At 37.2% G+C, this 27,556-nt stretch overlaps 3 protein-coding genes across 3 annotated transcripts in view; 1 reads left to right on the top strand and 2 right to left on the bottom strand.

The window, feature by feature from the left end:
• LOC307001012 (uncharacterized protein) overlaps positions 1 to 27,556 on the bottom strand; it is a 573,545-nt gene that overhangs the window by 414,007 nt on the left and 131,982 nt on the right. The window lies entirely within an intron of this gene.
• LOC307000328 (uncharacterized protein) lies at positions 1,045 to 23,198 on the bottom strand. The gene is made up of 4 exons (XM_079615840.1): positions 23,110 to 23,198; positions 22,296 to 22,522; positions 2,894 to 4,090; positions 1,045 to 2,090 (listed from the first exon to the last, which is right to left on the bottom strand). Exons 2-4 carry the CDS (start codon positions 22,411 to 22,413, stop codon positions 1,390 to 1,392), a joined length of 2,016 nt encoding a protein of 671 aa, XP_079471966.1. The 5' UTR covers positions 22,414 to 22,522; positions 23,110 to 23,198; the 3' UTR covers positions 1,045 to 1,389.
• The window catches only part of LOC307000534 (L-asparaginase 1-like), a 56,993-nt gene continuing 55,024 nt past the window's right edge, over positions 25,588 to 27,556 (top strand). The window contains exon 1 of the mRNA XM_079616176.1: positions 25,588 to 25,622. The gene's annotated coding sequence lies outside the window, so the exon portion shown is untranslated. The remainder of the gene's footprint in view (positions 25,623 to 27,556) is intronic.

Here is a 27,556-nt window from a genome sequence, read left to right as displayed (position 1 = left end):
TTTTAAAATTTAAAATGAATCAGCTAAAATAATATTTAGTTTGACCTGATGAATCAAGATGAAAGTTTCTCAAGCCTCTCTTTTTAATGACCATTTGTTGAAAACAAACAAACAATGACATTTTGTAGCCATTTTTATAGTTGAACTGTTTATCTAAATGTGATGAAGAGCTTGAATGTTTCTAACATGTTGTTCTCCAGCATCATGAATGAATGAAGAATAAACACCAACCTCTTTGTTCTTCAGGATCTTCAGTGTTTCATTCTGCAGGGTTCTGGATCACTCGTGTTCTCACTGTCCTCTTTAATAAACTCAGTCTCTGCAGATTTCAGCTCTTCCTGATGCTTTCATGCTCGTCTTCACTTGCAGCTGATGGGAATTTACAGCATTTATTGGGGAAATGCTGTTGGAGGAGCTTCACTGACCAAGTGACTGATGTGGGAGGAGCTTCACTGACCAAGTGACTGATGTGTGGAGGAGCTGATATGATGATGTGATTGTTGTGGGAGGAGCAAAATCAAAATATATCAGTTACTTAGTTTGTTTTTATACTAATAGACAACAAAATATAAATAATAATGTTATGTCAATTCTTGCAAAACTAAATAATGGAAAGAAAAACAAATACCCTAGTCTGTTGTGACCAAACGTTAGCGATTGGTTATGGCAGATCCAATAGCGATTGGTTATGGCAGATCCAATAGCGATTGGTTATGGCAGATCCAATAGCGATTGGTTATAGGAGATCCAGAGTGACTCTGGGCAGATCCAATAGTTTTAAACTTCAACTGAATACTTCAAGGAAGTTAACGCTTGTCAATGGAGAGAGGCCAGACTCTCTGTACAAATGAAATGTACAAGAGTCTGGTAGAACCAGGCTAATCCTTCCTTACTTACAAGAGAAGAAAAGAAGGATCAGTTGCAAAGTATACACGATAGTATATCTTGCATCTCGGTTTTCTAAATACATCATAAGTGGAAGAATAACTAGTCATTTTAAAAACAGCAGTGAAGAACAAATTGAAAATAAATCTCAGCTTCCTGAACAGTTAAGCTTTTACTTTCCTTCATCAAAGAGTAAGCAAACTACAAGAGATACAAATAGATAAGACAAGTGACCATAATATAAAACTCATAAGCATGCACAATATCATGAAGCAAAATGATATACAGGAATACAACTTTTTGACATTGTTCTTTGGAGGAACTGCGCCTTAGAGTTGATCTGAAGTTCTCAAAGATTAACTTTATTCACAGTGCAAACTTTTGATGTTTCTTTGTCATGTTGTTATGGCTGGTTAATACAGATTTATCCACATATTTTATAGTTTGATGCATTATTGTGTTGCATTTGGCATCAGACCTGAAAATGCTGGATCTGAAGAGGATCTACTTACTGTGATTGGTTTTTGAATGTCTGCAAAGAGAAGATAAATGATTGAAACGCTTCCCACATGCAGTGCAGTGATACGATTTTACTCCAGTGTGGATACTCTCGTGTCTTTTCAGATTTGCCGACTGACTAAATCTCTTGTCGCAGTGTGAACACTTGTAAGGTTTTTCTCCAGTGTGGATCCTCTCATGTTTTTTCAGGATTCCTGACAGACTGAATCTCTTGTCACAGTGTGAACACTTGTAAGGTTTTTCTCCAGTGTGAATTCTCTGGTGCACTTTTAAATCGCCCCCTCTAGTAAAAGTCTTTTCGCACTCAAAGCACATGTACTCTCTCACACCAGTGTGTGTTTTCTGATTAACTTTTAAATGTTCCAGACGTGAAAAACACTTTCCACATAAATTACATGAATGGGGCTTTACTTTTGTATGCAATTTCAGGTGTTTCATCAGGACTGAATACCACAAAAATGTTTTCCCACATTGATCACATGTGTAAGGCTTCTCTCCAGTGTGAACTCTAATGTGACGCTCAAGACTATGTTTGTTTGTGTAACTCTTTCCACACTGAGGGCAGGTGAAAGATGTATTGGCTCTTCTTTTCTTTAGATCTTTCTGTTTGGTTTGAGAACTCAAAGGTTTTTCTCCAGTTATGACTTGCTTTTTCTCTTCAACTTCACTCAATTCTTCTTTCTCCTCTGAAATAAAAGTAAAAATGATTAATTTTTTAGTAACTCGTAATAAAACAGAGAAATGTGAAGGACATAAAAGTGAACCCTGATGTAATAGTGGACAGTAAACAACTGCTATACAACATTTGACCCTGAAATTTTCCATGAATGAGGAACATTGATCTTCAAATTAGGGGCGGGCGATCTTCCCAAAATGTCATATAACAATCAATCAGAATCCACAATCTAAATATATATAGTATATATATATATATATATAGTATTATGGCTGTCAACGTTAACGCGTCAATGCATGCAATACCTTTTTGTCCAGTTTAACTTGTTAAAATATTAAACATTCGGAGGAGTTTTGTCCCTTCGCACAACCAAATGTAACAACAGCACGCCGCGCGGACAGCCTCTCACAAGTTAGAAAGAAAACACAAAGCCAATCAGTTTAGCGATGTGTGTTCAGGAGGCGGGACTCAGATCTATTGTGTAATTGGCCATTTTGTTGAACGACGACAAGCCGGAATGAAAACAAGCAGAAATTAAATAGGAGTAACGAGGCTATTTTTAAAATGTAAGGAGTAGAAAGTACAGATAATTGCGTGAAAATGTAAGGAGTAGAAGTAAAGAGTCGGCTGAAAAATAATTACTCCAGTAAAGTATAGATACCCAAAATTTCTACTTAAGTAATGTAACTAAGTATTTGTACTTCGTTACTTGACACCTCTGCAGATTATCCACATATTTTATAGCTTGATGCATTATTGTGTTGCATTTGGCATCATACCTGAAAATACTGGATCTGAAGAGGATCTACTTACTGTGACTGGTTTTTGAATGTCTGCAAAGAGAAGATAAATGATTGAAACGCTTCCCACATGCAGTGCAGTGATACGATTTTACTCCAGTGTGGATACTCTCGTGTCTTTTCAGATTCGCCAACTGACTAAATCTCTTGTCGCAGTGTGAACACTTGTAAGGTTTTTCTCCAGTGTGGATCCTCTTATGTGTTTTCAGGATTCCTGACAGACTGAATCTCTTGTCACAGAATGGACACTTGTAAGGTTTTTCTCCAGTGTGAATCCTCTGGTGCACTTTTAAATCGCCCCCTCTAGTAAAGGTCTTTTCGCACTCAAAGCACATGTACTCTCTCACACCAGTGTGTGTTTTCTGATGAACTTTTAAATGTTCCAGACGTGAAAAACACTTTCCACATAAATTACATGAATGGGGCTTTACTTTTGTATGCAATTTCAGGTGTTTCATCAGGACTGAATACCACAAAAATGTTTTCCCACATTGATCACAAGTGTAAAGATTCTCTCTAGTGTGGATGTTCATGTGAACCTTAAGGTTTGCTGATTGTGAGAAACTCTTTCCACACTGATCACATGGGAACGGCTTCTCTCCAGTATGAATTCTCATATGCTTTGTAAGGTGTGCTTTTTGTCCGAAACTTTTCCCGCACTGATCACAAGTGTATGGTTTTTCCTCAGTGTGGATTATTTGATGTGCTTTCAGATTTGTTGTCCGATAGAATCTCTTGTCGCAGTGTGAACACTTGTAAGGTTTTTCTCCAGTGTGGATCCTCTCATGTTTTTTCAGGATTGCTGACTGATTGAATCTCTTGTCGCAGTGTGAACACTTGTAAGGTTTCTCTCCAGGGTGGATGTTCATGTGTTCTTTAAGGTGTCCTGATTGTGCAAAACTCTTCCCGCATTGATCACATGTATACGGTTTCTCTCCAGTGTGAACTCTCATGTGAACATCAAGATCATATTTTCTTGGGAAACTCTTTCCACACTGAACACATATGAATGGTTTCTCTCCAGTGTGAACTCTAATGTGACGCTCAAGACTATGTTTGTTTGTGTAACTCTTTCCACACTGAGGGCAGGTGAAAGATTTATTGGCTCTTCTTTTCTTTAAATCTTTCTGTTTGGTTTGAGAACTCAAAGGTTTTTCTCCAGTTATGACTTGCTTTTTCTCCTTAACTTTACTCAATTCTTCATTCTCCTCTGAAATAAAAGTAAAAATGATAAATTTTCAGTAACTCGTAATAAAACAGAGAAATGTGAAGGACATAAAAGTGAACCCTGATGTAACAGTGGACAGTAAACAATTGCTATACAAAATTTGACCCTGAAATTTTCCATGAATGATGACATAGGGGCGGGCGATCTTCCCAAAATTTAATATAACAATCTTATAACAAACAATCAGGATCCACAATCTAAATATATATAGTATATTAGGGCTGTAACGATTTACGATATTAAACCGAAATCGCGACACTCAGATCCACGAACCTGTGTCGCGGTATGAGAAGGCAGATCGCGATCGACACACCCCTTCCCAGACTTATCTTTCTCGTCCAGAATAGATCCTAGGGCTGTGACGGGGTCTTTTACATATTAGGTATGGGAATTTCAAGCAAAAATAATATTCGAAGATCGCTGGGTATCATTTGATTATTATTCAAAAATCGCACCTCTCCCCCACACGCACACACGCGCGCGCGCGAGCACACACACACACACACAAACACACACACACACACACACACACAAGCAAACACCAGAGCAAGTGAGCAAAGCGCGCGGTGTTTGCTTGTGTGTGTGTGTGTGTGTGTGTGGCACCGGCGCGCGCGTGAACTGGAGCTCACCTCATAAACGAATCGAAACTTAGAAAGCTTGAAATACTTTTACTTGATTTAACGTTAATTCAAAACATAAAGAAATGGCGGCTTAGGCTAATTCGTAGGAAGTGTGCATTTCTCTATAGGCGCGTTCACTTTGTGGCAAGCGTTATTCCTGCGCTTGAGATGCGGGTCATGCGGAATAGGCAATGTATTATTTGTGGTTTACAGCACAGACTGTAAGCCTCGGTTACCTCAGAATAATTTTTAACATGCTCGAATCATCTCCACAATGGAGTATAGTTCTGTTTGTTTTTCAAAAGTATTTTGTTACAAGAAAACAGAGTTATAGCTTTAGCTATTTATTTATTTATTTGGCTTTTAAAATCCTCCCTCCTCGCAAGAATCGCGGTTTGTATCGAATCGTGGGTCAGAAATCGGGATACGAACCGAATCGTGGGTTTGCTGTATCGTTACAGCCCTATAGTATATATATATATTATGGCTGTTAACGCCTTAAAGGAGAACTCCGGTCAATTTTAACATTGAGCTCAATTTTTAGTAAATTTGGAGTGCTGTCAATACAGAGAACAATGACAAAAATCTGTGTTGCCTACACTGTGTTATCCTATTTTTAAAATTTGCACCCTATTGACTTGAATGGGGCAAGTTTTAAACCTGCTTTTATCCTCTTAACATATTTGATGTGTCATTACAAGTGCCCAGCCATGTTGAGTGATTCCTTCAGAGTGAACACGGTGAATCTGACTGCAGTAGATGTGAAAAATATGAATAAAAATGATGTTATATCAGCCAGCGCACATACCTGTATTTAGTTCCTGTTTTCGGTGGAAGTCCAAAGTAGTCGATTGTCGAGTTCACGTGCGTGATCATAGTAACTAAACCTATGCGCGTGAACTCGACAATCGACTACTTTGGACTTCCACCGAAAACAGGAACTAAATACAGGTATTTGCGCTGGCTGATATAACATCATTTTTATGAATATCTTTCACATCTACTGCAGTCAGATTCACTCGTGTTCACTCTGAAGGAATCACTCAACATGGCTGGGCACTTGTAATGACACATCAAATATGTTAAGAGGATAAAAGCAGGTTTAAAACTTGCCCCATTCAAGTCAATAGGGTGCAAATTTTAAAAATAGGATAACACAGTGTAGGCAACACCGATTTTTGTCGTTGTTCTCTGTATTGACAGCACTCCAAATTTACTAAAAATTGAGCTCAATGTTAAAATTGACCGGAGTTCTCCTTTAACGCATGCAATACATTTTTGTCCAGTGTAACTCGTTAAAATATTAAACTCAATTAACGCAGCATTCATTCATTTTTGTCATCCTTTGGCTAGCGTTACATTATATGATCCCACTCTTATTTGTGCAAATGCTTTTAAATCATTTAAACGTTTAAACCTTTTAACACACAATTATGCCAAAATGTCCATTTTGCAGAGTATCCTCATAACAGAAGAGCAGTCTTAAATTAATTAAATAAAGTCTTAAATCAACGTAAAGAGCTGTGAGAGAATAAGGTGCGTGTGAGATCACCGTCTCTGTCAGCAGCGGCTGCTCTTAAAGGGACAGGACCCAATAAAGCTTTCTGTTAATCAAAGAACAAAGGGAACACATAAAATTACTCCATGCTCTTGACTAAAGAACTTTTGTAGCTTTAAAAAAAGATTAGTCTATATTTAATGTATAATGTATGCAGTGCAGACTGTTTGATAACTTTATTCAATTTATGTCCTACCTGTTAGACAGGAAAGGTACAGGTAAATATGACATTTATTATGAGTTTATGTGAGGATTGTTTGAAGTTCACTCAAATTAAAAGTTATATTTTTGAAGCCTAATGTTAAAAAATTATAGCTTTTAATTACACGAGATTGGTGGAAACAAATATACCTCTATTAATAATCTTTAAGCTGAAGTGACATCCATTAATTTCCCCAGTGCATAACTTACATTACACATACATAGTCTCAGGGGCGGATCTAGAAAAAAAATCATGGGGTGGCAAGCAGGGTCAGGGATAATTTCTGGGGTGGCGAATGTTTATAGTGGTGGTACGCAAGTTTTGCTTGATCGCAAGGCAATTTTTCCGTTTAGGTGAAGGCTGAGCCTCCCAAACTTATATAGAAAAGTAGCATTGTCCATATTATAAGTTTTTTTTTTTTAAAACTCAGATAAAATTGTAACTTTTGTAAAAAAAAAAAAAAAAAATCATCTTGGGAGCCACAGGAGTTGGCACCTGGCTCCTTATTTAGCTATAAAGTTATTATAATTCTTTGTCCTGTAAAAAAGTACTAACTGAGAGTGAGCCTCTGTAAGCACCCAAGTAGCTTCTAGAGCAGATGTGAGACATCACATTTGTTAAACAGACCAAAAGAACGATTCAATTAATCAGGTTTTGAAGATCTGGATTGCAACTAGTCCTTGAAACAATGCATTTATAAAGTGCCAGGTTGATGACTACACTAGAATTTAGACAGTTCCAGACAAGGACAAAACCTGGAAGACTTTTCCAAACCAGGACTAAACATGGAATGCACCACTAGGTATAATCTGGGACAAAAAAAAAAAAAAAAATTTGTCAATGCTTTTCAAAAAAAACAAAAAAACAAGTGGTTTTATTTATTTTAAAGCTTAAGCTTGAGTAAGCAAACTGTACTTTTTATGTAGGCTAATTTATGTAATAAATAGAACCTTATTGTAAAGTGTTACTGATTAGTTACACCGATTCATTAAAATGAATCGGTTCAAATTAATCATTAGTTCGCGAATTGGACGTGTCATGCGCGTTGTGTGATTATCCCAGCAGAAGGACATTGACATCCAATATTTCTGTCAACACAGAAAACATTTCATCACTGGATATTTTTTTCCCGTTTAATTAAAGTGTTATTTTATGTCAGCTGAATGTCCAGAACGCTTTTTAGAGAAGATAAGGCAACTTATTTAGCACAATTCACACCCATCGGTAATTCAGAAAAAAAAAAAAAAAAAATCTCCGAATGCTCCACATGAAACTTTGGTCTTCCGACCTTTTACCACCGTGTCGATTTATTTTGATTATTATGTGCGAGGGAGAGAAAGCAAGACAGCGCTTAGTTTGGAGATAGTGAATTGTTTACACTTTCGCCTGGCTCCGAAGAGAGAGAGAGAGTGCGTGCGCGCGACCGTCTCTCTCTCTCTGCTCGTTCTTGCAGTTAAACATGCACCCTGTCACAAGCGCGGCAGTTCATCTACATTTCTCACCGATCAAATAAGACTTTGGCGGGACAAAATGTCACTTTGGCCGGCGCTAAAACAAGTTCAATGCAGGAAAATTCATGCGTGAATTTAACTGAGTAGTAGCCGGACTGGCTGACATCAATGGGGTGGCAGCTGGGGTGGCAAGACCTTTACTAAGGGTGGCAGCTGCCACCCCGTGCCACCCCAGTAGATCCGCCCCTGCATAGTCTCCATCTGTAAATGTTACAAAGTCAAGCAAATATTTCCATTTTTCTGTCATGAGTGGACGAGCTTTCTGAGGATAAACTTCCGTGAACGAGCGTCGCCGCGTGCATGCGCGCCGAACAGAGGTGTATAGTCCAGGGGGCAGAAAGTAGAAGTCCTGCCATATGTTTATTCCACACATGAACTCAGTCAGCTGATTTCTATCTCCTGGCTGAAAAACTGCTAATTAGCAAATCCAGGTGATTGGAACAAAATACTGAGGAGAACTTTTACTTTCTGAACCTGGACTTTACGCCTCTGAAGAGAACAGAAACACAAGAACTACAACTGACTTCAGCCACAGCCTTGAAGACAAAAGAAGACATTAAATCTGTGAAGATCTCAGCAGAGGATTAAAAAACTCTTCACTTTAGGGCTGTAGTAGTAATCGAGTATTCTACTGATTATTCCATCGATTAATCGGATAAAAAAATTGTGGTAATAAAAATAGATCCAAGTGAACAACAGCCTTTAAAATGACTTAAAATAGGCTACAAATACAGGTAACACTTTACAATAAGGTTCATTAGTTAACATTAGTTCACTACCTTAGTTAACCATCTGGGGACCAAAAACGCGCCGGCGCGTTTTGCTTGTGTTTTTTTTTAGCACTGCAAAGTAAACTCAAAATGCTCTGTTAATTTTGATCTTTCATTTTCGTGTTATACATCAATCGATCCTGTTCAGTTTCTATTTTTTTTCTGTATACTCACAATAAAAATAAAGTGTTTTGCTTTTTGCCAAATAAAGAAAAATTAACATGATGCGAGTTCTGCACTCTCTCTGTCAATGAACTCCAATTTGAAACGCGTTCGAAAATGATCTGTAACTCCGCGAAACTGCAGTCAAACAGGCAAACATACCCACGGGCATAAAGCTTGAGATCGCATCTTTCAAATGAAGTAATTTATATAAAAAACAAATATTCTCAGTTTCTGTAATCTGTATGAAAAGAGAGCGATTCCAGTCGAGCTCATTACGAGCTCATTGACTTTAATTCGTTCACGCCTACTCACGGAGCGCGCTATTCACAAGATAATGTGTTAAGCCATCTATGCAAAACAGGTAAACACCCCCAAGCAAATAAGCTTTAAGTTTCATCATTAACACACCTGCGCGTTGGGAAGATGGCACGATAATATGCTTCAAACTTTTTAAAAGGAATGGAGCTTCATCACTACCTCCGCCTGCAACTCGGAGTGCGCTTAGCAACACATTCAGAAATCAGAAAGAGTAAGTACATATTTACCCACTATTTTTACAGATATTTTACAGATATTTAAAAAAATTAATATGGAAAACATGTCGATTTTACTGGTTTTCTAAGGCCAAATTATAACCTGGAATTGATATTTTTCCCGCAGTGCTGAATGAGAAGAGCCATTCATATTATTAATAAACTATTGTTTTCTACATACGCATTACATAATCAGAATGTATTAGCTTTCGATTCTAATTTGTTCGTTTTAAAGTGGACATTTAAGCTTAATTTAGTTTCTTATTTATTTAATTATATATTTAGTTTCTGTTCTCGCGTTCCAGTTCACGGAGATCATGAAAGCGCGCCTGATTGTTTTATTTAATTTTTACAAAAGCACAAAGTTTTCTTGTTATTGTGAGTTTACACAAATAAAAGTAGTTGCGAATAATGTATTATTTTCTGTATGACCAGAAATGATAAGAGTAGGCCTAGTAGGCTATTTTAAGTTGTTTCCACTGTTGATAGGAAAATGCAAGTGTTCGCGTCTGCGGCTCCGTGCCATGTAGTGCGTGCTCCACACTCCCCACAAACCGTTGGATATGCGTCAAAATCTTGTGTTTATTTGTGATAATCTTAGCCCTGTATTATTATTGTCTAACCCGTATTATGAATGACATTTGACGAATTGCTTTGTTCCTTTTTGGATAAAAGCGTCTCTAAATATGTAGCCTAATAAATGTTATAATAATGATGATAATTATTATTTGTGTACACGGACCCCAAACACACTGCGTCTTCTAAGTCAGGTGACTGTAAATGCGCAAAAACTGTTTCCATTGCAGTTTTGCGAAATATTCCTTTTTGCACAGTTGGTCGCAAGATCTGTGTGCTTTGTAAAAGGACAGCTTGGTAAAAGGCAGGACACACCTTGTGGGAAATGCCAGGCATGCAATGTTCACTTGTGTCTTCAGTTGAACATTTAGTTCCTCCACATAGAGGAATTATAATAAAACAGATTGAAAAACAAAACCTTTGAATCTCTTTGTTCATGCTGATGGGCCATTGGGGGAGTGTCTGTCACACCCTGGGTCTGAATCTCATTAATATTGATGGGCCTTTACCACTCCTGCATAAACCTCTTCTGACAAAAAAAACTGTCTTACAAAGTTTAAATCAATGTATTGTTTTATGTGAACGATTAGGCAGGATGTTTTTCACATCATTTTGAAGCCAGAACTCGAAGCGACAATATCCATTAGTAAAAAGTCTTCGGAACACATATTAAGTATGCGTTTTGTGGTCTCATTTCAGCAACTTTCTTTTTTTTCTTTTTTTTCAATAACCATGCATAAACATTATTATATTTCAACATTTACTAATACATTATTAAAAATCAAAGGTTGTATTTGTTAACATTAATGTACTGTGAATTAACCAACGTATTCTCATCCTAGGGCGTCCTATACTGACACTTTTGACATTTTGTCTACATCCAACGCACATGGCACCCTTTAGCGTCAATATGACACACACAGAGCTTTGATCGGTTATGGTTGGGTTTAGGTCTGGGGTAGGGTTAGGGTTAGACCGCTAGGAGGCGCCTTCTGGCCCATATCTATCTGCGTCTCATATTGACACTAAAGGGTGCCATGTGCGTTGGATGTAGACGAAATGTCAAAAGCATCAGTATATGACGCCTTGGGATAAGATCGGGCTGGAATTAACATGAACGAACAATGAACAGCTGGATTTGTATTAACTAACATTAACAAAGATTAATAAATACTAGGGCTGTAATCAACCAATGAAAATCGGAAATTCTGAAAATAGTACTATGTTGTCAACTAGTGATATCACATGAACTTTTGAGGAATATGCAACATAATTTTTGTCATATGTATTATAATAACTGACAGACACAATAATTTCAGCCGCTCAGTGTATGACCTCGCACAGAGCGAGGCTGAACATAGGAGCGCAGCTTCGCGGCTGAGACACGAATAGACTATTAATTTAAAACTTTTACTCTTAAACACAAAAGGCACGTCCACTTTAATAAAAAAAATAATAAAGTGGATAACTGAAATAAAGTGCATAACTGAAAAATAAAGCATAGGCTCAAAACTAATACAAACAGTGGCCACAGCGCATTAGGCTCCAAATAAAAATGTAAATAATAAAGTGCCCAAATCCAAAGTTATTCATCATGGACATGTTTGTCGTCGAGCTGTAATATGCAAACTGTTGCTTGCAAAATTGGCATTCGACTTTTTTCCCATTTTTCTATTTATAGTGTGTATGTCAGGTTAAATAGTTTTTTTTAGAAATATTAAATAATGTTTAGATGTCTGAGTGAAAATGTAATTTTCATAAAAATTATTACTGTGATTCAAGATCATATTTTTAAAACACAGCTGAGCTGTGACGTCAGAAGAGGGAGACGTGCCAAAAAAGTTATATTCAAGTATGGAGAGTTTTGAGTCTGAGGAGATCCAGAATCCCCCTCAAACCTACGATGGCCCACAGCCATACAATTTTGAGCCCCCCAGGCGTGAGACAGATGAGGAGCCAAACAGAAATTTAAATCATTCCTATCGAAGAAAGATCTGGTGTGAAGAGAACAGTGGAGAGTTGGTCAGGTGTCTTTAGGCATAACTTAGAGGTGGAACGGTACATGTATTCGTATTGAACCGAAACGGTACGGGTGTCACGGTTCGGTGCATGAATATACACAGAGAATACACGGTATAAAAATAAATAAAACTTGCGTGCAAATTAATTAATGCGGAACTACTGTTAGATACGCAGGTTATTTAGGGACACCTAATCTGTAGCTCCGCCTTAGCTCTGAAGCGCCATGGCTATAATGAACAGGCTGCGGTGTCAAGATTGCAATGCTGAAATATGTTGGTTGGTGTGAGTGTGAGTGTGTGAGAGAGAGAGAGAGAGAGAGAGAGAGAGAGAGAGAGAGAGAGAGAGAGAGAGAGAGAGAGAGAGAGAGAGAGAGAGAGAGAGAGAGAGAGAGGCGCAGGCGCGATCGAACAGTGGAAACATAATCCGGCTCGTTGTTGACCAGCTCGCTGTCCTCCGTCGACTGCTTCTACTACAGTAGCATAAGTTACACCATAGGCACCGCATCAGCTAGCAGTCTCACTCGGGTTTTAAATCCTATTTTATAACTCATGAGATCTCCAACCGCGTAGTCCTTCTCAGTGAAATGGGTGCTGCAAATGAGCGAAGTCTTCGATACCGAAGCGAAACTGAAGTCAGCGCGTTTGGTCCGAACAAAGTTGACCCAGGCACGGAGCACAGACCTGCTTTTTGGGGAAAAACTAACAGCTCCTACATTTTTCTCAGCGACCTGGGGAGACGTCTCCCTCTTATGACGTCAAGCGATTTGTTTGGGGGGAGGAGCAGTTTTAAGTGAGTACTGAAAATAACAAACTTTTTCATCTTATATTCTGGCTTTAGGTATCGAAAAACATACAAAACAATACATCAACTTGTCAAACGTGTATTTCCCCTAACTATTTTGTGTTAATCATAATTACAAATTTAACCTGACATACACACTTTAAAAAAAATGCTGCCACACTGTCAATGTCTTTGTTGACATGGTAGAAGAGGACTAACTATGAATTAAACGCTCTCACAATTAAATAACCTTCTAGTAGCCAACGTACTTTCTTCAATCTGTCTCTCTTCTCCGGTGGGTTGGGCTAATCGAAAAGAAGTGAAAACAAGGGGGGTGTTCTGAAGACAGACTGCTACCTGTGAAACAGGGGTGCTCTTAAAGGGCACCTATTATGACATTTAAAATGTTCCCAAATGTTGTTTATTTAGGGAGTCCCCAACAACAGTTTTACATGCATGCAATGACAAAAAAACACTTTTGTTGTCGTATAATATGCATTTATTTTTACCTGATTTGCTCACCGACTCCCAAATGATTCGTTCAACGACTCATTTTTCCAAACCCCTCCTTTGCGCGACGCTAATCTGCGATTGGTCAGATGACCCAGCAGTGTTTACAGAGATAATACTTATTGTTTAACACGGAGTACAATGATGCTTTTATCAATTAAATCGTGTTATAATAATGATTATAGTCCACTGCTTTGTAGTTTGTAGTAAAAAACTAAAAATAAGATAAAGAATTTAATGTTATGTTAGCGAGCATAGCCCAGATATTGTAAAAGCACAATCAGTCTTTGTTTGCGTTAGCCCGATGCATAAACATAACGTAAAAAAAAAAAAAAAAAAATGCAGTTACGTTACTACGAGGTATTATTAACAACGACAAACACTTCACATAGGCTATCTCAATACAATTGCCATTGAAGACCTAGAAGCTAAACGGTGCTTACACAACAAACAAAATAATTATTAAGCATGCTACATAAAACATAAAAGCAACAATTATTAATAACACTTACATGTTGTGATACGGAGGAGGAAGCTGATGCAAATACACTTGGAACTGAACCTTCCTTCAATATCAGCCGGCTCGCGAATCCAAGTTTGATTGCATTTAAGTTGGTAAAGCAATCGTCTTCAAAATGGCGCGAACAAAGCACAAGGCTCGGACTATACTTCTGTGGTATAGTTATATGAATTGTAGCCACTTAGTCTTCAAATGCTCCTCCTTGGGCAGATGAAAAAATTTGGCTTTTGAGTCGCACTTCAGAACACAGCGTCTCGTCGCCATGATATTTTCCCTGCTGGCCTTGGAACGCAACAAGTGGGCGTATCGTATTCAAATAACTTGACAAGTTGACGTCATCTAGTCAGAGAAAAAGCTTCGGTCTTCTAACGATTCATAAAAATGACTCAGAGTCGACTCTTACTTTTGAAAGACAATAACTTTATATACGGTGCACTTTCATATTTCAAACTTTGCAGGATGTTTTTGTTCACTTAGATCTATGTACACACTACATGCAAGGTAAATTTCAAAATTCCATAATAGGTGCCCTTTAAAACACCCCCATTAGCAATTAGTGCTTTCAACCTGATGAAATGAACGCGGCAAAAAAATTGACTAATCAGAATTTTGGTCGAGCCAGAACTTATCGACCAATAATCGACTAATGGACTGGGAGATTACAGCCCTAGTTCTCCTGATGAATAAAGTGTCATATAAATGAGTGTCCTGTCAGCATCTGTGAAGTGGAGCAAGACAACGGCTCACATGGTCCATTGTTTCAGATTCTCATCCATAGACGATGGGCATTTTTACTGCGTGATAAATACAAATAGCACGGCACAACGGTTCATATGTGCATAGTCTCCAAATTATGACCAGAATTGGATAAATATTAAGTCTACTGTTTAACACTTGGGGCCCTATTTTAACGATCTGAAACGCAAGTGTCAAAGCGCAAAGCGCAAGTAACTTTGTGGGCGGATCCCGGCGCTGTTGCTATTTTCCCGGCGGGATGAATGACTCTTGTGCCCGACGCAAATCTAAAATGTGTTGGTCTGAAGTTGCTTCATTATTCATAGGTGTGGTTTGGGCGTAACGTGAAATAAACCAATCAGAGCGTCCTCTCACATTCCCTTTAAGAGCAGGCGCGCTTGTTTGAACGTGGATTGATATTATAACGGCGGATTTGCCGGCGCACGCCAGGAGCAGTTCACAGCCGAAGAGAGCGACGTTCTCGTCAGGGCCGTAAAACACAGAGAAGTGACATTGGGGATGATGGGAGAAACCACCCAAATAAGCTTCGGTTAAACAGGCGTATAATTTGGGTAAATGTGTAGCCTAATCTAGATAGATCTGGTTCACATCTTCACGGGCACAACAATGATTTCCCTCGTGTGTTCTTATTTTTCCTTGTAATAATGTATGATTTGCAAAAATGAAAACTGCTGCGTCTGTTTATATTAGATAATCAAAGTGTGTGCGCATTAACACGCTACATTATGGCCAAGCACGCGCCCTTAAAATAGCGTATGACTAACGCGCAACGCGCCATTGTCTTTAGACTGGGTTTTTACTGTTCAGTGGCGCAATTGCTTTCTAAAACTGGAAAATAGCACCAGGGAACTTTTGAGCCGGAACACGCTCCTCTTTTCGCTGAACCGCTCCGGCGAGCGCAAGTTCATTCCCTAATTTACCGACGTGCGTCTGTGGGGGGAAAAGTCCGCTGTGCGCGGGTGCAAAATAGGAAAGATACATGCGTCGGTGTTCAAAGTCAATTGCGCTGGGTGCAAGATAGGGCCCTAGAACTCCCAAAACGGTAATTTTGACCGTTTTTTAATTTTACAGTGTAATAACTTTGTTAAAATAAAATCAATGTGGCTGTAGGACTCTGACTTTTCCTAAATATGTGTATATTTTATTCTGACACTTATTTGATTAACCCCCTGAGGTCGGCAAACGCGCGGGCGCGTTTTGCTCGTTTTTTTTTACATAGCAGCAAAATAGACCTAAAATACTCCGTCGGTTTTGGTCATACAGACTTAAGAAATATGAAAAAATTAGCTGTTAAATGTCTACTTTTTTATGTGTCCACTTACAATCGAAATAAAACATTGTGCTTTTGTAAAATAAAGAAAGTAAACAGGGAGTGCTTTATGCCTCTCCGTCTCCGTGAACTTTTTTTCTGAAGCACTTCTCTAAACTCAAATAAAACTCAGCGAATACTATTCACTCAGACATGAGCTATATATCTCTATAATCATTTAAGTGTGTAGTTTTAAATTATCTAATTCAAATCTAAAACAAATATTCTCTGTTTATGTAATTATATAAAAAGAGCGAGAGATCAGCTGTGCTCATTATCTTTCTGGCACCTCATTACTCCGCTAATGTGACACGCCCATCGAGAGCGCGCGCTATTCAAACACAGATAATCTGGAGCAACACATGCAAACCAGTCAACGCCCACAACAGCTGGACAACACACTCGCTGTGTGGAATAGCTCTGCTAATAATATCGTGATTATCCTGGAAATTTTACCTCAAACGTGCTGGAGTAGCCGAACAACGGACCCAGCTGCAGATCATCAGTAAGTGCTTTGTTCTAATCGCGATATGAACTGGTGTCTGTAAACCGCAAAAGACTGTTTAAATTTGAATCGCGTTTCTGTGTTTGAATGAATGAACGGCACATGTGCATGCGTTTGTTTACTAACGTTACAGCTCGCGCGTGTCTGTGTGTGTGAATGAAATATCTATTGCCTACTGAGATGAGTAAAAATCGACTGAATACGTTGAAATAAAATGTCTTTGTATAAGCAACGTTTTAAACTGCAAATTAACATTTATGCCCTAATATAGGCTATATTATAAAAGACGATATGTTACAGACGAAATATGAAAGAAGTTTGTACTGCCACATCAAAACCTAATTTCCAAGGTGCAAACAAAATCTTAAAAGGTCAATATAAGCCTTCTCTTTAAATTATTTTTGTGTTTTATTAGTGACAAATTTGGGGAGAGGATAGCCTACATAATCCAAAACTTTCTGAAAATACGAATGAGAATTAACTGCACAATTACTAGAAATGTTTACCTTGGATATTATACAATTTGCAAGCATTACACAGTTTGTGGAAAAATACACTTTTTTTTCAAGATGTTTCCAACTCTGAACCAATTCTGTAGATGTGTGTGTGTATGTATGTATGTGTATGTATATATATATATATATATATATATATATATATGTGTGTGTTGTCTTTGCATTCTGTGTGGCTCAGTGACACACTCAGTGAAAGGCTCATTAGTATGCAGCATTAGCAGCTCTTCTTTGTCTTCTCCAGGTGTGAATGAGGACATTATTCATGACCTTCTTGGATCATTCACGCCCCCCTGCATATTGCCTTTCCAAACAAAAAGTGTCTTACAAAATTTAAATCAATCTATTGTTTAATGTGAACGATTAGCCCGGATGATTTTCAGATCATTTTGAAGTAAATACTCTAGCCGACAACATCCATTAGTCAACAGTATTGTGGGAATATGTGAAGTTGGTCGTTTGTGGTCTTATATCAGAACATTTAAGTTTGAGTTTTTTGAATAACCACGCATAAATAATATTCTCTCAAAAATGCAAACATGTACATACATGTTGCTCACATATTATGATAGTCATGTTCGTGCTAAATAGAGTGTAATTACACCTTTGCCATTAATATGTTTATAAGCAACTGAAAAAAATAAAAATATCAGGGCATGTCAAAACATCTCAAGGACCCCAAAAACACCTTAGACTCCAGAGGGTTAAAATCACAAAATAGGTCTGACTATTTCTACCTACAAGGCAGTGCCAAGTAAGGAGGAACTGCAAACTAAAATAAAACCAAGGAGACATGTGTCTAATGTCACAAAGTAGTGTGTGGGAGCTGCACACGAAAGGCGGTGTTTACCTGTGTGGACTGTGCGTAAGCGTCAGTGAATGATACGGGGTGTTTGCGCCGTTCAAATGAGCCCACTTGAGAAAAACGTGTAAACCTGATTTTGTTCGTTAATATTTTTTGTTCACTGAAACTAATCGTTCTAAAGCAGTTCGTTTTCTTGTTTAGCTAATGTTCATGTTTTTTCTTGGTCTTGGATTGTGCTGCATACGTGTCCATGAAAGTTTTTAAAATGTATTCAAATGTATATAGTGTTTTTGTTATTGTATATATGTTATAAGTTATTGTATCATAAGATTTGTTTTTATTGTACAAAGAAAATAAGAAAATATTTATCAATTAGGCTGGAAAATACATTTTCACATTCATTTGAATTTGAATATAAATGTTGTGTCCTGATCTTTATTATTACCTATCGTAACATTGTAGATCCATTTATTTTTAGATTTTGCATTGACTATTGAACTTATTTACAAACAGGGCTGAACTAAATGGTCTGAAGCTTTGACGTCTCCTAACCTTTTTTTCGTGTCTATCATGAACTGGCTTTTTAAAAAAAATTATATTGTTGTCTGAGGGCAACTTATGACGTTCGTTTGTTTTTTAAGTAATTGGCTATTTTCTACCCTGGTTTTGAGCCTAGCTCCTGAAACACCTTGGGCGTGCCACATTGAAGACTTGCAAGTAAACGCCCACTGCTATGATTGGACAACAGTTTTGCATATTAAAATGAGTTTCACAGGGCTGAACTAAACGGTCTGAAGCTTTGACGTTTCATAACTTTTTTGCATGTCTATTCACGTGGTGAGTGCGGTGAAAAAAATATGTTTGACGCAAAACTTTCCTCACAGAGAGGCAGCACCTGTCAGGGCAATCTTTCTTTTGTGCTTGTTTTAAGGGCGATGACGTCATAACATGATGACAGGAATTAAAAGCTTCATTGGAAAACTTAAAAAGAAGGTTCAAATGTAGATATGACATGACGAAAATGACGTTCAGTACGGCCATATGAACGTCAAAGTACGCATATTATAATGAGTTTCATGTAATGCGTGTATCGGTGGGCGGGGCTAAACAGGCGGTGTTAAAGTAGGCGTCGATCTTCTTCTGCGGAGGCGGGGTTTAATACCCTTTGACGTCATAGATTTTAAAACCTGTCGTTCGCTGTGCCTGGTGTCAATAAAAGCTTTTATTGGACTAACAAGGTAGTTTTCAGTTCTGAAACTTACAGGATATTCTTATAACATGATGACTAGTGCTGGGTATCGATTCAAATTTCAAGAATCGATTCGATTCCGATTCTCAAGATCTTGAATCGATTATCATTATTCGATTCGATTCGATCCGATCTGATCCAATCTTATATTTTTAAAATCAAAAGTTTTTATTGTTCATGAACAATCAAGTTTTTGTATTAAATAACATTCACAAACATACATTAATGTTGTAAAAATGTATTGTTCACTCAATGTATTGATGTTAGATAAGGCATTAATGTTAATGAATGGTACCTTAATGTAGTGTTACCAACTAAACAGGAGATAAAACGTGTTTTATTTGACTTGACTGTCCTTTTATTTAATCCAAAACTGCGTTCATATTTAGAAGGCCTTTTAAACTAGATACAACCGCACACGATACCACTTTAGGGGCCGTTCACATATCGCGTTTTATGCGCGTGCAAATTCAGTGAGAAGCACTTCAATGCATCTCAACCATGATCTCAACAGGTCATGTGAAAAAAAAACCAGCGGTCTTTCCGTAACAACATGGAAAGCTCGGCCGAACAGCTGATCATAGCTGTACAGGGCGGCTTTTTATTTCTCATCTCAATGAATATATCTAGTAGTAAAGCTAATGCAAGGGCTAGAAATCAATTAATTATTTGATGATACTTCCTCGTCATCATGGAGAGCGCAGTTTGCACCGCTTTCTCCTCTCCACAAGCGCGTGCTTTCCCTTTGCGTCTGTCGTTGCTATGCAACCATGAACAGAGGCGCGCTTAGAAAACGAATTTGCACGCGCAAAAAACGCGCTATGAACGGCTCTTTCCTCCTCTCTTGTCAACAAGTGGATTCAGAGAAACCGCATTAGCAGCGCCGCCGGTCGCCATGTCTCGGTGTGTTTATGGGGAAAATGTAGGCCTGTTATTAAATCGATCCTCTGAGTTACGGATCGATCTTTAGAAATTAATATGAAAATCGATTCAGAATTGGTGAATCGATTTTTTCAACACAGCACTAATGATGACCTCTTATATGTCAAAAGCTCAAGGAAAATTTTATTTCTCAGTTCATCACCCCTTTAAAACACATAAAGAACCAATGTAGGAGAACGTTTATCAAGCGACAACAGCGGGAAACTTTGTATATGTGTGCACATGTCAAAAGATCTAGTCCGATTTTAATCTTTTGACTTATAAACGCGCACATCAACCCGATCATGTATCACATCACGATGTTTAGCGTTCGTGTAAACTACAATACATTCAGATTCATCAATCGGAATGAATTCAGTCTGATTGAAACAAAGTTGTGCATGTAAACTAGGGCTGTAGCGATACACTAATCTCACGATACACGATATTCAGCTCACGATACGATATATATCACGATAATCAGCCAACGATACGATTCGATACAATTCGATATAATTCGATACGATTCTATATAATTCGGTACGCTTACATCATTTTCTGATAGATTTAAAGGGGACATAGTGATTTTGGTGACATCTTGTGTAGTGAGTGTTTCATTTACTTGGATTAATTGAAATGAAAACATCAGACAGCTTGCAAAATAAATGCTGGACAAAATGAATCAAAGATGTGTTGAGAAAAGTTGTATGGGGGGGGGGGGGTGTATGTGGAGGAAAAAAACTTGCATCACAATAAGTTGTGATTGTCAAAACATTTGGTAACTTATTTTTATTAAGTTTACTGACAACATGTTACAGTGTTTAGCTGCATGGTTACAATTACGATTCATTTTGATAATTATTAGTTAGATACATGTTAAAAAATAAATCACTAATGCTGTAAACATAGAGAGCCCTAGGCTATTTTTATAAAAGGTTAAAAATAACAACTTAAATAAAATATAATGCGTTCTTTATTATAATAACAACTTTATAATATTTTAATGATATAAGTAAACATATATGTAAACTAATATAGTGGACATATTTAACAAAACTCTATAGCTAATTTTTACAGCCTATAAATGGTCATTAAATTGCTTTCCTGATGTAAATGTAACTTATGTGACATTGTTCTAGCCGACCTGTTTTGCAGTCAATTTACATTTACCTGTTTTATTGTCTTCTTACCGCGGTTGAAAAACACTGATTGATCCGAGGCATACATTTCGGTAAGTTCGGGTTTATAATAGTAAAGAAGAGTTAGAGTTGATCGGGTCACGTGCCGCTTGAACTGAGGCGCTACAGAGATATGTCACGTCGCATTTACAAGCGCCAAAACGGTATTATTGTTTGAATTGCGTAATAAAATTGACAGAATCTGAGAGCTGATAATTTATTTTATATCAAAGTAACCTGCTCTGTCTTGTCTGTCGTTGTCAGTGTCCTCTTTGCTCCGCAATTTTTTTCTGCGTGAGAAAATGGATGTGTGGCATGAGAGCGTGTGACGCGCGAGTTGGTAGCCCTGCGTTAGTGCCACATAGCATACAAACCGCAACGCTTTTATCCAAATCGTTGCTTTCCTTCTTTTAGAAAAAACCCAAAGTGCTCCCACACATCTGCTTTTAAGCAGGTGGGTGCCGGATTTATATTCGCCGCCCTTCTCCGAATATCCTCGCTCTGACTTGGTAAACAGGAAGAGGTAGACGTCTGCGTCTGTGTAAAGTTAGTACGGGTAACTTGCTCTACAGCAACACTAGCGGCTGGCTGACCAAATCGCTCTTCCTGCAACGCGAACGGGGGTAAACACGGGGGATTTGAATGGGACGTATGTATCGATACTCGCGGCTAAAAAATCTATACTTTTTTGGGGAAAAAAATATCGATTTATATCGCAGAATCGATAAAATCGCCCAGCCCTAATGTAAACAACACGAATGTGCTCTTGGATGGTAAGTTAGATGATGGGCTAATATAGAAAAAAAATAACTTCTGGGATAAATATTTTCTTAAAATCCTGCTTTTTTGTCATTAAGGGAAATTATCTTGTCTCAGTTACAAATTTGACTGGTAAATCAAAAAGAATGTTTTTCCCCCACCCTTTTTTTATTTATTGCATTGCATATTGTATGTTCAGGGATGGCAGATTGATAAGCAGACATTAATAAGCAGTATTTATGACTGGATGTATATTTTTATACTTAGCGGTAAAACTTCTACTGACTTTGTCCTATCAGTGGGGCTCTCATGAAAAAAATAGTGAAGACCACACTGTATTAGACAAAACGATTCGCTTGAAAAGTCGATTGTTGAAGCTGTATAACCTTCAGCATTATTAATGGAGAATGAGGAATAAACACCAACCTCTTTGTTCTTCAGGAACTTCAGTGTGTTTCATTCTGCAGGGTTCTGGATCACTCGTGTTCTCACTGTCCTCTTTAATAAACTCAGTCTCTGCAGATTTCAGCTCTTCCTGATGCATTGCTGCAAGTCTTCACTTGTAACGTTATCTGATGGGAATTTACAGCATTTATTGGGGAAACCACTGAAGGCAGGATTGTTGTAAGAGGAGCTTCACTGAACATTCATTTCTGTGTGGAGGAAGCAGATTAGACCAAATCAACAATAAATCAGTTACTGTTTTTGTTTTGTTTTTCAACATAAAAAACGTCTTACACATTTAAGCATTTATGTAAGTGAAGCAGATGTCCTCCAAATTATATCACTGAAAATAGCCTCATAACCTTACAGATATAAATTGTTGCCTTCATAAGCTTACAGATATAAATTGTTGCCTCTTTGTAAAATTTAAACCATTATATTACTATATTAAAAATAACAGTATCGCTCGATACAGAGCACAGAAAAGAATGCAGTGTAAACTATAACAGAATGGAAAAATAATAACGCTAAAGCACTTCTAATTACATTCAGAGCAATAAAGTAATGAAATTATAAAAAATAGTGTAGTTATATGTGCAGAAACTTGACAGTGGTAAAATATTTAAACAGAAATTTAGACAGATCTGCAACATTATCGCTTCTTCACACGAACACACAAAATCACTCAAGTCTCAATGAACTTAACATGTTTTCACCAAACAAGGCAGAACGACATATTGTTGCATAAACAAACAGTGTAAAGTATATTTTAAAATAGTTGAAATATGAGAAATACCGTGAACTGCTCGCCTCTCCTCAGAAGTCTCGACGCTCTGACTGAGCGCGCGTTAGTGATGACATCATCGCCGCGACGGCAGAACAATAAATAAAACAATAAAACAATAAATTCAATAAAAAATTTACTAATGTAGACAAACATCCGTCTCATTCAATCTCAGTCATGTGTGGAGCGAAATTATAGTTTATTAGGCATTTAAAAGCTTATTGATACATTTAAACAGATATTGCCCAAAAAACATGGCATTCAGATATTAAAAATAAATGTAGAATAAAATTACATTTTCCAGATGCAAATACAATCAGCAGACAGAAAAGGTTATTGATAAAATATTAAAAGATTGAAATATTTACATTTTAATGAATATATTGTTAAGTAAATACAAAAAGTAGCTAAGTAGCCTAAGTGAAAACTAATGAGATGAGTTAAAAAAATAATAATAATTTGGGCTGCTTAACAGCAGAATTAATCTCTTTTTGCAACACTGTGGGTCATTATTTTCCTGTTCATCACTGTAAAGCTGCTTTGAAACAATAAAACAGTGGTGATCAAATTCAGAAATGTTTGCACTTGTTCACAGCCATTCAGAGTGCACTCTCTCGGCTGGTACAAATCTAAATTACTACCAATTACATTGACTACATAATTATTATACAGCAACAAATTTGAAACAAGTGCTCTGTACTTGTTGGAAACCCATATGATCAGATTCAGGAATCACAGTCGCACATGTTCTATAGGCTAATGGAGGTGAACATCAATCTGGATATTACCACACATAACAGCACGAACAACAACCACACAATATACTTTTAAACACCTGTATGTGTCAATTCTAATCCATAAAAAGCTTATAGCATTGGTTACCAACCTGAGATAACTTAAACTTAATTTTAAATATATTCATATAATTCATTAATTTATATTATTAATACGTGTGTATGTGCGCTCTCGGCTGCCTGATCGCTATAACATCGTATTTCTGCATGAACACAGTTCAATATATTCACATCAATAACATGTCATAATGAATGTTCTGTGGGTGTTTTATAACGGATGCTCGCCGAGAAGAAGTTTGTGAGGATCAGTGTGGTGTTTACACATAGGGCATCAGACGCTCCAAGATTGTTTGATCTATCAGAGGAACTGTTCACTGGTAACATCGACCCGCCTTTAGATCGCTGAGTTTCCACACATTCAGAATGTTTTTATTTTTCATTTGTATTTTGTTGTTTAATAATTCAGAATGAATCCGTATAGCTTTATGCAGTCATTTGGCATCTCCCTGTGGTCTTGTTTGGAATTGCAGGTTGTGCTTATTTGTTCAAGTTACTGTATAACTGAGCAGAGTAATGGTGCGTTCAAGTAATCTCGTATAGATCGTATTTACGAGTTGAACGCCACCACAATGTCGTAAATACCAGTGGGAAGCTCGGGATTTTCTCTAAGCCCCGATCTTTACGAGTTGTGGGCGTGTCACTGAGAAACATGGCGAATTACCACAGTAAGGTATTTAGCTTGTCAGGCTTTTCTATTTACAGCACAGTAAGCTAATTGCCTGCACAGAAGAGCATTATAAAATAACAATGTAACGTAACGATAAAGTTTGCAGTGGCTTCATAAATGAACTAAAAACATTAAAAAAAACAAAGCACACCTTATGCAAATATTTGTTCTTCATTTTCTAGAACTAGAGTTTAAGAACCTCGCTGTATTTTTGTGTAATTAATTAAGAGAAAACTCCGCCATCTTACTCCGACGAACGTAACTTGCAGTATTGATTCGATCCTTTTCCTATTTAGCACCAAAACTCTGGAACAGTCTTCCTAACATTGTCCGGGAAGCAGACACACTCTGTCAGTTCAAAGCTAGATTAAAGACACATCTCTTTGACCTAGCATACAACACATTATAGACTTCTATAACTCAATGTTAGGCTGCATAGATTAGGTCAGCCGGAACTGGGAACACTTCCCTTAAATCCTGATGTACTCGCTGTCTTACTGTGATGAACACAGGTCTTTGGACACGATTCTGAAGTTTTTTCCAGCTTTGTGCATCTCTATAATGTGTCTTTAGGTCCGGATGGATGCATGTTTTACAACAACCGAACAATTTTCAGAAGAACAGATTTAGACAGATTTGACATGTACAACCTTAAAAATCTTATTTTCTTAAAAAGGTACCTGAGCTTTTGGAGAAGCTGAACTACTAATGTGAGTTATTACTCAATGTCTTTAGTACATTTAAAAGTAAAGGAGACTATCTATAAAATAAATAAGCACATAGGTTCTGTACAAAACTGTTTGCACTAATTATTATTATCGTATATACCACAAATATTTTAATTAGTACAAATAAAAAACACTTTCTCTTTCTGCTTGGTCATGTGATTTCAGAGAAATCCTGTGTCATTTCCATATCAATCCACATCCTCTCTATATAAACACCAGCAGAGAGCGTTCACTTGCTCTGGGGTGGACAGAAGACACACAGAAATCAACACTCAGGTTTGTCTTTATTTCCTTAACATGATTAATTTGATCACTTTAATATATAACTGTTATATTACAATTTTACTAATTGTAATTCATTTCAATTATAATTATTTGATTATATTATTTATTTTATGTTTGAGGTACACATTGACAGGCTTCGAATAGACAGAAGCGTCCAGTGGCACTGATGTTAGTCAGTGTGAGGAGTAAAAATAAGCCTCCCTAAATATGAGCGTTCATATCCATGCATGAACAATTTTCGGGTTTGCATATGAAGTAAAATCATTTGTAATAATCCCATCTGCAGATATTGCTTCGGTTGGCTAAATGTGTTGTGTTGAGTTCTTTTACAAATAAAGACCGTTGCCTTGAGTGTTCAACAAGCCGCTTTATTATCAGGCTGCAACAATAACATTGTGTCTCACTCGCTCTTCTCCGTACTCCCCATCCTACATGCCCGTGTTGCCCCCTAGTGGTAACATGTAATATAGATTACACCACAAAATGGGCCCTATTTTAAGGATCTAAAGGGTGCAAGTGCACTTAGTGCATGTCTGAATCCATTTTTGCTAGTTTAACCCTTTCGCACGTACGTTCTAAAATAGTCAGACTGGTAGCCTGGCGTGAGTTTTTTTCTGCGACCGTTATTTTGCAATCAATCGCGTTCTAATTTCCATGGAGACGCATGAACCTTGTCACGTGACATTTCGCAGTCAGAATGGCGCACACGATGGATAACCGTCTGCAGGTGAGTAGTTTGACTGTTTCGCTTTATTTTTTATTCAAAACCTCTCAAATAATTAGTTAGAGTGTACCGACTATGGTTGATATGGTTATGTTTATGTGTTCCCCCCCACTGCTTTGAATTTCGCTGGCACATGGTACTTTGCATCTCCCTCACAACAGCCGAGTGACAATCGGTGAGTAGCGTTAGGCTATATTTTAGTTTTTAATTGTATTCTGAAGCATCTAGAATTATTTACAAGCATGCAATAAATATGAATAAAGAACGTAAAACGGACAGTGCTCAATAATGTGGTCGTTCAGGGATGTTTGTCTGTCAACGCGATGTTTTGCGCATTCCAAATAAATATGTTCAGTAATCCGTGCATTCAGGAGGTAAAGTCGGGGTTCAGTTATATGAATATACCAAAGCACATATTTGACGTTAAATCCTTTACATCGATTTTCTTGTTTGTTTTAGTTAATATTGTTACTGAGTTTTATATCTCTCAATAGCAAAGCAGAGAAAAGCTACATTTTATGACATTGTAAATTATATTTTCCTATATACAAAACAAGCTGTGTGACCATATACAATTATATATATATATATATGGTCACACCTCACTTATTAGCTTGCTCAAATGTTTGTTGGAAATATAATTTAAAGGGATAGTTCACTTTAAAATGAAAATTCTTTCATCATTTACTCACCCTCAAGTTGTTTCAAACCTGTATGAATTATTTTCTTCTGCTGAACACAAAGGAAGATATTTTGAAGAATGTCAGTTACCAAAGAGTTAACTGGAGCCATTGACTTCCGTAGTAGGAAAAAAAATATACTATGGAAGTCAATGGGACCAGTTGACTGTTTGGTAACTGACATTCTTCAAAATATCTTCCTTTGTGTTCAGCAGAAGAAAATAATTCATACAGGTTTGAAACAACTTGAGGGTGAGTAAATTATGAAAGAATTTTCCTTTTAAAGTGAACTAACCCTTTAAAGAAGTCATACCATGTAGATTTTCTCTGCTTTGCTAGTGAGAGACATGTATAAGTTTAGCATTATTCATAGAATTCAAACGTATGACATTTGTTAAAAAGAAATCACAAAATGTACACATTTCATGTATGTTTTATTTAATCTATTTTAATGTAAGTTAAATGTTTTTGTTTAATACAATACATTTATACTTACTAATATAATTACAAAACAGATAACA

Source organism: Phoxinus phoxinus (genome assembly GCF_949152265.1).
Source record: "Phoxinus phoxinus genome assembly, chromosome: 1".
NCBI lineage: Eukaryota > Metazoa > Chordata > Actinopteri > Cypriniformes > Leuciscidae > Phoxinus > Phoxinus phoxinus.
This window is presented reverse-complemented; position numbering and strand designations above follow the sequence as displayed.